At 42.1% G+C, this 11,859-nt stretch overlaps 1 protein-coding gene across 1 annotated transcript; it reads right to left on the bottom strand.

The window, feature by feature from the left end:
* Positions 1–264: 264 nt before the first annotated feature.
* Positions 265–10,854, bottom strand: STX11 (syntaxin 11). The gene is made up of 2 exons (XM_035108831.2): positions 10,769–10,854; positions 265–2,803 (listed from the first exon to the last, which is right to left on the bottom strand). Exon 2 carries the CDS (start codon positions 2,793–2,795, stop codon positions 1,929–1,931), a length of 867 nt encoding a protein of 288 aa, XP_034964722.2. The 5' UTR covers positions 2,796–2,803; positions 10,769–10,854; the 3' UTR covers positions 265–1,928.
* Between the last annotated feature and the right edge of the window lie 1,005 nt (positions 10,855–11,859).

The following is an 11,859-nucleotide window of genomic DNA, read 5'->3' as shown; positions in this document are numbered from 1 at the left end:
AGCTCAATAACTAGGAAATGATAAAACCCAAGTCACTTAAAATATCCAGAACTGGTGAGTGCTGCTTACTGATAGAAGGACATACTACAAAAGGAAATTTACAAGAATCCCACTGTTCAGTATTTCTTAGTGGAAGTTAAATCTCAAAGGTCAAACTCAATGTGGAGTTTATTGTATGGAAACAATTAATATGCATTTTTTTTTTAAAAAAATGAACATTTTAAATTTTAAAACTTTTTTTTTTAAAAAATGAACAGCCTGAACAGTATGGCAGAGAGTGGGAATGAAATTATAATCCTCCCACCCACACATGCTGTGCTTCTGACAAATATAACCCCCCTTAGCTGCTATTTGCATCAGGGAGGAAGCCTCTGCTAGTACCGCTTGAGTCTTCCCTCCCACTGCAAAAAAACCAGCATGGGTAGGGAGGGAGTATTTTCATCAGGACCACAGTGGTGGAGGGAGAGTTAAGCTTTCCCTCCCCAGCCCCTGCAATACTGATTCTGCCCAGGCTTTACTATAGCTGCTATTTACAGTAGATTTTTTAAAAAAGTATGTTCATTAACTGTGTAAATGGGTAAACCTGCACTAAAAGAAGAAAAATGAAGACAGCGGTGCGGCCGCCATGTGGATGATGCAAAAAACTTCTGTGCACATAAGCAGCACCATTTCCATAGCAAACTTTTTCTCAAGCCATGTCCACACCATACAATTAAAGTACCATTATTGCACGTCATGGAGAATCCTGGGGAATGTTGCACTCTGAGATCAGCACCCTGAACAAACTACACTCATTGTGCTTTTAATGTATGGTGAGGTGACCTCAGACTGTGTCCTGCCTGGTCTTTCTTCTACCCTCTGGCAAATGTAACTACTATCACTCTGCCTTAGGCAGCTGATTCTGGGTATCATAAAAGGGCAGCCAATTTTGTATAATTTAATTTATTATTCTTGTATTTTCACTGTGAGGGAGGGAACAGACACTGTAGGATTTTCTGTGTCAGGGGTCAAGTAACAAGCAGCCTTGGTTGCTCTGGACCTGGGGGGTAGATATACCATTTGCTGCTCCACCTGAGGTAGGAAAATGCCTTTGCCTGGTTCTGGCTACTTCCATGTTTCCCTGCTCCCACAAATGCCATCAAGATAAATAAAAATATTGGACAGACAGCAATTCAAGATCTTTCTTTATACACTAACAAAAATATAGCTAAGGCTTTTACATTTATTTTAATATACAGAAATATCAGAACATATATATAAAAAATAAGTATATGGCATGTACAATTACAACAAATCTTGTATCAAAACTCTCAGATCATGTGCACATGCTAGTTTTCTAAACAACATTACTGATAATCACACCTGTAATTTTGTCCCTTTTTCTTTCATCCAGGAAAGAACTGGCCACAACACTGATTACTTTAAAGCAGGCTTCCTCATCCTCGGCCCTCCAGATGTTTTTGGCCTACAACTCCCATGATCCCTAGCTAGGAGGACAAGTGGTCAGGGATGATGGGAATTGTAGTCTCAAAACATCTGGAGGGCTGAGGTTGAGGAAGCCTGCTTTAAAGTCTATGCAGGTTGTTGTTGTTTAAATTGCACCGAAAGCATTCATTTAGGAGCAATTCATTATACATCTGGTCAACATTTCCTTTGCTTTGAATATGTTCTGGTGCATGTGTAATTTTGCAGCAATGTTGCAGACAAGGTTAATTTTACCTTCTGTTATATTGGAATACATGACAACTCGCCAATATCCTTTGGCTTTTGGTACAAGCTGCAATACGTGCACCGGAGTCATTAATGAACATAAGAAAACAAAAGGACACTGCTATAGAGCAATTTCTCTCAAACTGAGCACAAACTTTAAGTGTCTTCTAATCTGAGAGTGTCCCCAAAACACTCATCTAGTAATTTCATGAGGACAATCAAATTTTGCAGCATCGCAAGCAGCAGCAGAGGATTGTTCGGCAAGGATGCTTCCTTCGGTATTCAAGAGCTCTCCTCACTTCACCTTTAGCTTCTCCAACATATTCTTCAACATTATGCACGTTGAGCTCAATAATATCGAAGGTGTCCGCCTGTTCTTCTACCAGCAGGGCTACCTGCAAGAAGAGTTCATGAACTTCCTTGATTCGGGACTCCAGCTTCATCAGCTCTTTGTGCCGGGTCTCTATCTCATTCAAGGCTGAACGAGCTCCCTTGGCGTCAGACAGAAGGTTCTCAGAGAAAACATCCCACCTGCCTTGTTCAATGATGTCCTCTATCTGGCTCCCAGACACTTCCTTGCCCATGATCTCCAGCTGCCGTTGGATCCTAATCTTGCAGTTGTCCCGCTGGTTCATCTCTGTCTCATTGTATTTAAACATGGCCTCCTGAAAAGAATGCATGAGATCAACATAGTGGTCCTTTGCCACGCGGGCTATGATTGTGTTTGAGCCATATTTTGTTTCTGCATCTTCACTGAAGTCTCTCAAAACCTGAAGCTTCCTGTGGATTTCTTCTCCACGAGCCTTGATGTCTTTCGCAATCGTGTTTGTGTCACGTTTTATGCTACTGAAGCGGCGCATAGAGGTGAGGAAGCGAGTGTTTTGTTTGCCCAGGCGTCTAATGTCCTCTTTCAGGTGGAGATTGCTCGTTCGGATTGCCTGGATATCTTTGAAAAGACTTGCCAAGGCATAATCTGTTTCAAACAGCAGAATGTTGTGAGGTAAGAGAGGTTGATTTTCTTCATCGTGAGTATGTTGGCTGTAAAGCCTCGCTAACTCAAAAAATTCAAAGAGTCGGTCTCTCATTTTGGCCACTAGGGACAGAAATAGAAAAATAAGAATTAGTGAAAATAGCAAGTTTCTCTTAAGGATCTAAATAGCTTTGCACACAAGACAGTGTGTTTGATGTTCCAAATATATTTACTGTAGCATCATGGACATTACAAAATATTCTACCTGTCTGACACATTACTTGCTGAGTGCTGTAAACTCCATGCCCTGTATATAATTCAGTATACTTGTCTATATTCCATGGCAAGATCAGGAATGACATTTTGCTCATGAAGATATACATCACTATTCAAACAGAAGCACAAACTAAAGTCTTGATTAGTGTCTCTAGACTTTGATTCCATTCCATCCATTGATTTAAATAAGACATTAAGTTTGCAGATCCAAAAGTAGCCTTTACGGTTCAATGGGATATTTTGGGGAGGGGGAATCTAAATGGTATCACAATTGCTTTAAAAGGAGATAGCTTATGCTGTTTTTAGCTAAAGAAATTTAGCCTTTAACAGCTCCTCTTCTTTCTCCAATCCAAAAGTAAATGACATTGTCATAAACTTTTTTCAAGGCCAGTGTTTAAAGGTGCATACTGCAGATAAGCATAATTAATCCATTTATTTATTTATCTATCACATTTATTAGTCTATTCTAATACAATTATTCTCTAGGTTAATACCTTTTGGCTGCCCTCCAAGGCCTGATGAATTAATGAATGAATAAATAAGGTACTTTTTATCCTTCCAAATATATCAAGGTGGCACATATGGTTACCCACCCAACTGATGTTCTCATCAAAACAACCTTGTAAAGTAGCTTGCCCTGGATCACCAGTGTGCTTAATGCCTGGGCAGAGATTGGAAGGCAGATTTTCATTATCTAAGTCCAGCACTCTGCCCTCGGTGGCACACTGGCTCTCATGGCAACCAAGCGACAGGCGGAAGAAAAATACCTCCATGTGGCCAGGGTGTGATATCACAGTGGTGATAGCTGCAAACAGCAATATCCAGGGGCAGACTTTGATAATTGGGCATCCTGAGCAAGAACTATTATTATTATTATTATTATTATTATTATTATTATTATATTATTTTGTGCCCCCATGGCTCGGCACCCTGTGCAGGGGAACCATGCATACTGCCCTAAATCTGGGACTGCACTGAACCAACAACCCTCATGTCTCTACCATTGTAACATCAGACCATGACATGGAGGTGGTTTATTCAGAGTCTGCTTCAGTAAGATAATTTAATCAGGGTTAACATGTTGGCAAATTGTTCAGTCTTGTCAATCAACCACCTGTTTAACCACAGTCAAATATTCCATGAAGCCATGATGCTGATTAAGTTACAAGAGTGGTCCGCTGTATACTGCCTTAAAAAAACAGCTGTTGTTTAATATTTACTGTTACTTTGCTTCCTATATATTAGAAAGCTGATTTTTTATACAACCTTTCATAATTAGAGATGGACTCTGGTGTTCCAGCATAAAGAATGAGTTGAACTGTTCAGTGGTTGTTGTTTTTAAGTGGATATACTCAAAATTACTTGACCAATATTTGACCAGAGATTCTCTCCCCCCCCCACCTCAAATACACAGTTCTAGAACCTTATACTCAGAGCAGTTAAGGTGTGGTAAAAAGGTCTTTCCAGTAAATTAACCAGGAGGAGTATTCCATATTGGTTAACACAGGGTACAGAAAAGCTAATGTAGCATAAAATTAATTTTGTTCAGGAATGAAATACTGTTAATTGTCTTAAGTTTTAAGCAAACCAAATTATAGCACTAGTGTATGAAACAAAGTGTACGTATTTCATTGTAAGCATAGTTTGAAGACATATCTGATTTAACTAGCAACAAATATGCCCATTACATCGGACCTAGGACTGAGCAGTTGAAGTATCAAGAGTATTTGGGAGCTACCCATAAGTCTGTCAGCTGTCAGGTGGGTGACAGCAATGTTGTTATAATTTGTGGCAAAACAAAGAGAAGAGATTGGTTGAAATGCAAAATCATACCATGTACTATGACTCCAGCATGATAATTTCACTCCACATTTTTTCCTGTGCTTTCCCCATATTCCTCCCTCCTTCTTGCCTTTTTCCATGCAACATGTAGATTTCTAGACACATGTTCAGACTGAATTATTTTCCTAGGCCACAGAAAGTCAAAGCCATCGCTAATTGTACAGAGATTGCCAACACAGTGCCTTTCAGTTGTTTTAAATTACAACTCTCAGCACCCCTGACCATTGGCTGTGATGGGTGAGTTGTAGTCCAGAACGTCTGAAGGGCTATCCCTGAAGAAACAGGCATCCAGGTTACAGGGTGAACATCCAGCCTGTAACTCCTGTCCTCCCCCCCCCCAGCACTTTATGCTCCCTCTACAGTTTCTTCACTACTCAATAAGTCTCCTATATTCCCATCTAACCTATTCGACAATCCACCATCTGCTATCCCACTCCCTTTCCCCCAGGAAACATTTCCCTACAACCCAACTCAAGTCATATAAATCTTTTATACTGTAGTTCTCTTCCGTGTCCTCCATGCCTTCAATGTAAAGATATTCTAGTGCAGCATGAGAAGCACCAGAATGTCTCAGGCCCGCCTTGGCTTTGTTTTCATTGATGTTTGAATATTTAGGATGCCTTACACTGATGACAACAGAACTAGTCAGACAGGACTCACAAGCAATTAACAGCTGGCTGCCTTTAGACTCTGGGGACTAACTGTTCAAATGATGGGAGTCCTGTTTGACTTGTTCTTTAGGTGCTCCTTCAGGGACAACTCAGAATGCATATTAGCCAGCACTTTTCTAGGTTTCTGAGTGCTGTATATAGACAATCACTCTGGGTCTGGGGAACTATAGAACTTTGCTGTGCTGGGGAAGCAAGGTTTAACTTTCTCTGCCCTGCTCTATTTCCCCCATCCCCAGCTTTTATTTGGTATCATAGTTGTACAGTTTGAAATGTATATAGCAGCTGGAGGGGGAATTAAACTGAGGAAATGATGCAGAGGAAACAGTGGCTCCCAACAGATTAAAGCAACCAAAGACTGAAGAGAAGATAGTTTAGGTCAGGCATCCCCAAACTGCGCCCCTCCAGACGTTTTGGCCTACAACTCCCATGATCCCTAGCTAAGAGGACCAGTGGTCAGGGATGATGGGGGGTTGTAGTCCAAAACATCTGGAGGGCCAAAGTTTGGGGATGGCTGGCTGAGGTTATTCTCATGATAGCAGAAAACAAAACACAGGTGTTACGCCTAATGAACAACTGGATAAAAAGGTGTCCTACTTCACTATTTTTTGGAAGCTAGGACCAAAGTAGTTCCCATTAACCCTGAAACATGCACACAATACAATACTAGTGTAATGCAAGTCATAGGACACTATATATTTCCTTGTTAATGACTACTTGACTCATATAACAGCTAAGAAGCCAAGTATGCAGGTAAGATTACTAAGCATCAACACTGTATCATACATTCAAAGAGCTCTAATTCTATTATCTAACTTCTCACCACATGCCACATGCTATCAAGTGACTGTAACCTCATGATTACAACAATCACATGTACACAGAGCATTATGAAATAAAAGCTGTTACCAATCAAAAATTCCCAGAGCGCCTCAGATTCTCGTTGCCTTGTTTATACTGCACATCTTCCATGATGTATATTTGTACGTATTTATGCAACCACTTACAAGACTCTCAAATGCAAATGTCACGAGCAAGGAAAACATGCAGGATTTCAGATGCCATTCCAGTTGATCAAAGGAAGAGGAGTCAAAGGGGTAATTCCAACCTAATGTTTTCATCCAAAGAGAATACACTCAAAGACTTTTCTATGAATGCTGGATCCATGCGGAATTTGGTGACAAATAATGTGTTACAAATTCATTCAGCACCGAGGAAGACCCTTTGTGGGGTCAAAAAGTGTTTAGCGGGGAGGGGGGGGGATATATTCTTTTTTGTCACATCAGATTTTCTGGATATATTATTGTATTGTAGTAATTTTATCCATATCTTTATTGGATGTTAAAACCTTTTGTGGGATTAAAGTTGCATTTTATTATTCAGTACATTTTAGTAGCGCTCTCTCTCTCTCCATATATATATGATCTCACCCAATTTTGGGTCTATGTATTTCAAACCATAAACAGCCCAGTCCTCTCCAGGTCTGCCCAGAGGTAAACCCAACTGATGCTTACTCCCAATCAGGCTTATTCCTAGGAAGCTGGTATAGCATTGAAGCCTAAGAGATGCTTTCATATAGAACAAATAGCACTGCAGCTTCAATTTACAAGAGGTTCAAGCACGTTAGATTAATTGGTAAATGTCCCAGTTCATACGTGGCTCCTAAAAAAAACCTTAAAAGATACACATGTGATCATAAATGTCTACAATTACTATAAAACAGAGCTATGCCATGGATCCATGGAAGACTGTATAGAAAGGGAACTAACATCCTGCCATCTGAAATATTGTACCGGTAAGACACAGTCTTGGTTCACACATCATGGTAAGCTCACCTATAGTTTACCAGGACCTCACGAATGTACAGTCTCCCAGAGAGGAGCTCACAGTTACTTTGCTCCTCCCTGATCTTTTTTACTCTGGCACCATGCTCAGCTAAGCCAAGGTTTGTCTTTGTGTGTTGTCTGAACCCAGGTTCATTGTTATGCTCTCTCCTCACTAGCCAGAAGCTGTACCCAAGAACAACCATTTGCCTTATGATGATGTGTGAACCAGGCCAGTATATTTTTTTAATTACCTCTGCCATAATCAAAGTGTAGAGAACTTGAAAAATCCCACCCTGAAAAAAATAAGGGTCCTTTTCAGTATTGACCGGTGCAGTGAGGTAGAGCTACCCTCACGGACACAGAAAGTGGTGCAGCTTAGCTGGATGACACCAGGGTGGGGCAGGATGGCAGCAAGGTTGGGGCAGGGTGGGCACACTGGTGGCAGCTGTGGGGCTTCCCACCCCAGTGCCATCCTTGGAAGCTGCACTGACCCCCAGACGCAGGGGGAGTCACCATGGTTTGCCTCACTACACTGTGTGTGCAAAGTACAGGGGCATCCTCTGGAACACCAGTAAGGTGGTACAGAGAAGAGATTCTGAGGAGAGAGGAAGGAAGTAGTGCTTTGTTTCCAAATCCAAGTTTTTGTTTCATTCTTAGAACCAGAGCCGTTAACTGTAGATGCAGTAGCAACGGAAACAACAGGTTTGCGCAACTGCCTTCACGCTCCTTACTCTTCCAAAGCACACAGGAAATTAGTTACTGTACTCAAAATTTTACAGGAACAGCTTACCCAAACTTAGTTCTTCTTTAACACTGAGCTGGATACAGTCCACGTTAGTTGAAATAAATGCGGCTTAACTCAGCCCTTGCTAACTTTTCATATTGATTTCAATGGAAACCAAGTTTAAGTATTTTAATCTGGATCAGACCCATTGTTTCCCTTCCACAACAAACTGTTTTCTGGATGACCAAAATTGGTTATAGCATCCATATTTGAAGTTCTGGCTTGTTAATACATATTGGTGTAATTCTCTGTCATGCTCATTCAACCTATACACTAAAACAATAAATTTTAAGTTTGAAAGAAATTCTCCCCACCCAAACTTATTTGATTTAGCTTCCCAATTCCTAGATAAGGAAAAATGTTTCTTCATAAACCAACCACATTCTAAAAATAGAAAAAAGTCTAAGGTGTAGATAAGTTATGAGTTTAAAATTAAAATGGATCTATCTTAAATCTGCAACTTAAGTACTCTTCAAATTCCTATTCAAAATTGATCTCAATTAATTGATAAGCATTCTATTTAGCCATTTAGGCCCTGGGAGAATAAAGTGAAAGGGAAAAGTTTTTTAAAATGGGGAAGAAATGAAAATTTCCTAAAATAGCTTTTCATATCTGAATTATATTGATTCTCCCTATATAAAAGGTTCAGGTAAAGTAATACCATCATGCTACAATACATACTTCTAACTACTGGATTCCAACTAGATCCAATTTTGTGTTATTAGAACCCAGTATTAAAATAGATTATATTTGTTTGCTTTTTTGGATTCCCCTGATGTTATAAAGAAATGATGAACAAGTGTTTTCTAATCACTAATACCAACGGTTGTCAACTCTGATGACCCCATGCTTTTCTCACCCCTCCCCTGTGACACTCCCTTTGGACAGACAGAAAGTGAGGCAGTACACACACACACTTTGCTTTTTCATGGACTCTGCCCCAAAAAGTGAAACAGATCCTCTGGAATGCTAATCATTTTACATGGTTTTTTTTTCAAAGTCACAGGTCCAGAAACATTGGCCCACAGCACAGATCCTCATGTATCTTGGTGATTTTTACATAGAATAATAGTAAAACCACAAACATAGCACGGAAAAACATTTGCGAACACAGAGGTGAATTATAATTTGATGTCAATTCTGAGGGGATCCCTTGAAAAAATTGCAAGGATTTGTGCCTCAGATCAGGTCCATGATTGTTAAAGTCAATGAAAACAGATATATGATATTTGAGTTGGGGTGTGTGTGTGTGTGTGTGTGTGTGTGTGTGTGTAGGGGGGGGGATGATCTGTGAAGAAATACAACATTTTAAGAGAATCCATTTTACTGCTTCCAGCCTTCTCTCTCTCTTCAAACCCCATCATTATCTCTCCACAGCACTTCAATCTCTCTCTCTCTCTCTCTCTCAATCTCTCTCTCTCTCTCTCTCTCAATCTCTCTCTCTCTCTCTCTCTCTCTCCCCTGACTCCTATCTCTTGGTTGTTTTGCTTTCTGTTCAGTTGCACAAGTGCTCTGAAAGGCACATACTGTAGAATTTAAAGAAGTGGGAAAGAGTGTCGCTGTTCCAACTTCCTCCTTTTTAAGGGCGTTTGGTAAGCGTCCTGGCAATCTCACGGGGAATAGTACGGGGGGGGGGAGCTCAGAAGCTTTGCAGGCACCGCGGGCACCATGTTGGCTACCCTAGCTTCAAACATGTATAGCCAGCTCTTCCTTGACAGCCAGTTTAAGATGTTATAATTTAAGACGCCCCCAAATAACTTTATGATATGAGGCATGCAGATGTCATTAATAACAAGAAGAGAAGGATTGTAATATTAAACTAAAAAGTTAACGCAGGTTTTTCCAACCAAATGCTACTCGGGTTCACATCCACTTAAGCAATCAGACCATTAGTTCAATACAAGGTGAAGAAAACCTTATGGAAGTCTGGCAGAACATTCCCCTCAGCGCCCCTTAGCTGATAAACTCCTAAGTAAGTGTGGATAATATTTCTGCCTTCATTTCATGATCACGACAGACTGTCCACCTTTAACTCAGGGAAGGAAGTCTGGCAAAGCCGAACCCTCAGAATGTCTCCTCAGCAATAAGCCCACCTTGCGTTCAGTGTGTGAGCAGGTTGTAGGGGGGCGATCTTGTGCACCCTTACTATGCCTATGCGCATGGTGCAAAGCTTGACAGTCAAGGGAATGGGCACAAACCACTTCCAACCGAAGTCACTGGTAACACACCAAGTACAGGGGGTCAGGACTGCAACCCAGGACCGCCTGGGTGCCCTATATAAGCCACCTTGAAGCAAAAGTGAAGAAAAGAAAATCAAATTCCCCTAAATCAGACCAATGCTTCTAACTGCTCATCACTAGTTGCCTGATCGGCAAAAAGCGCTTCAGCATCGACGGCGAAAGTTTGTTCCTCCAAGACACCAAAACTTCCCCTCCAGCCCAAGAAGCAGAAGGCTTCTCCCGGAGTCGGTCACCCCCCCCCCCCCACGATCGTCCACACAACTCCCTGAAGAAGTTCAGGCTGGACGTAAAAAAGAAAGAGAGTGTCCCACTGACCGAAGAGAGGAGAAGGCACAGCTTCTGGTGTCCTCCGCTTTCCCCATTTAGATAGATAATTTGCTGCCTTGCCCCATCACCATTCCCCCCAAGGATATTTCCATGCCGTCCAGGGCTATAAGGACCCGAGCACTTACCCGCATGTACTTGGGAAGAGAAGAGACGAGAGCCTCGCGTCGCGCTGCTGCCCCAAAGACGCCCCAGCCAAAAACACGCCGCCCTGTGCAAGAGCTTGTCAACTTGGCCATGGTGGGAGTTCCCCCCGCCGCTTGACTCGCCCCGCCCCCGGCTCCTCCCACGCGCCGCCCATTGGTTCCCTTTCCCTCCCCCGCAAGTGATGGGCGACGCGGTGGCGTTGAGTGGATGCCGCCTTGTGAAAAGGCACAACTCGAGGCTGCCTGAGAAAGTCGGAAACAATGCTGGGATCGCCGCGGTGCGTGCGGAAGCGGATTCTCCGGGCGTGTTTCCTCGACGTGGGATGAATCCCATGTCATTTTCGCCCCAGGCCTCGTGAATCACCGCGGGTTAAAAGCGGTGTCAGTCAGCATCTGCCACGAGACGCCCATCGACCTGACGCTTAGGGCGATTTTTGAAAAGAATAGTTATTTAAGTGGCATTAAAGGGTGAAAACACACAAACAACGCGCAAATAAGGGAAAGTGGCTCATCATAAATGCGTGGAAGTGTCTGGATGTAAATATGGGGAGGAATGTGATTTTCTTTTCAAAGAAAACCTGGATAGGTTTAAAAGGTGTCACACACACCCCAAAAAATGTGGACAGACTATAGTTCATTGGTAGAGCACATAGGTTGCATGCATAAGATCTCATCATGTTCACCTTCAATATCTCTAAGCAGCAGTCACTGGGCAGCACAGATAGGAGAGTGCCATTGCACATATCTGCTGCCCTGCTTGTTTGTTTTCACAATGAGAAAAAGATGTTGGATTAAATGGGCTGGCTCTTTGGTCCATTCCAGCGGGTCTTGTCTTACATTCTTAAGAATGGGATCAGGTGATGGGAAAGACCACTGCCTGAAACCCTGGATAATGTCTGCCCGTGAGACTAGACCAGGGAGGGATAGCCATCCTATTGTTGGACTCCAATTCCCATCAGCAACATCCAGCAAGGCCTGTGGTCAGGGATGATGGGAGCTGCAGTTCAGCAACATCTGGAGGACACCAAGTTGGCTACCCCTGGGCAAGACAAAAGAGTAATAGTCTGGCTTGA

This window comes from Zootoca vivipara, chromosome 3 (assembly GCF_963506605.1).
Source record: "Zootoca vivipara chromosome 3, rZooViv1.1, whole genome shotgun sequence".
Classification (NCBI taxonomy): Eukaryota; Metazoa; Chordata; class Lepidosauria; order Squamata; family Lacertidae; genus Zootoca; species Zootoca vivipara.
Note: the sequence above shows the minus strand (reverse complement) of the source record. Positions and strands in the feature narration are given on the sequence as shown.

Coding starts and splice junctions, on each gene's coding strand:
- STX11 (XM_035108831.2), bottom strand. CDS start 2,795: ATGAGAGACCGACTCTTTGAATTTTTTGAGTTAGCGAGGCTTTACAGC.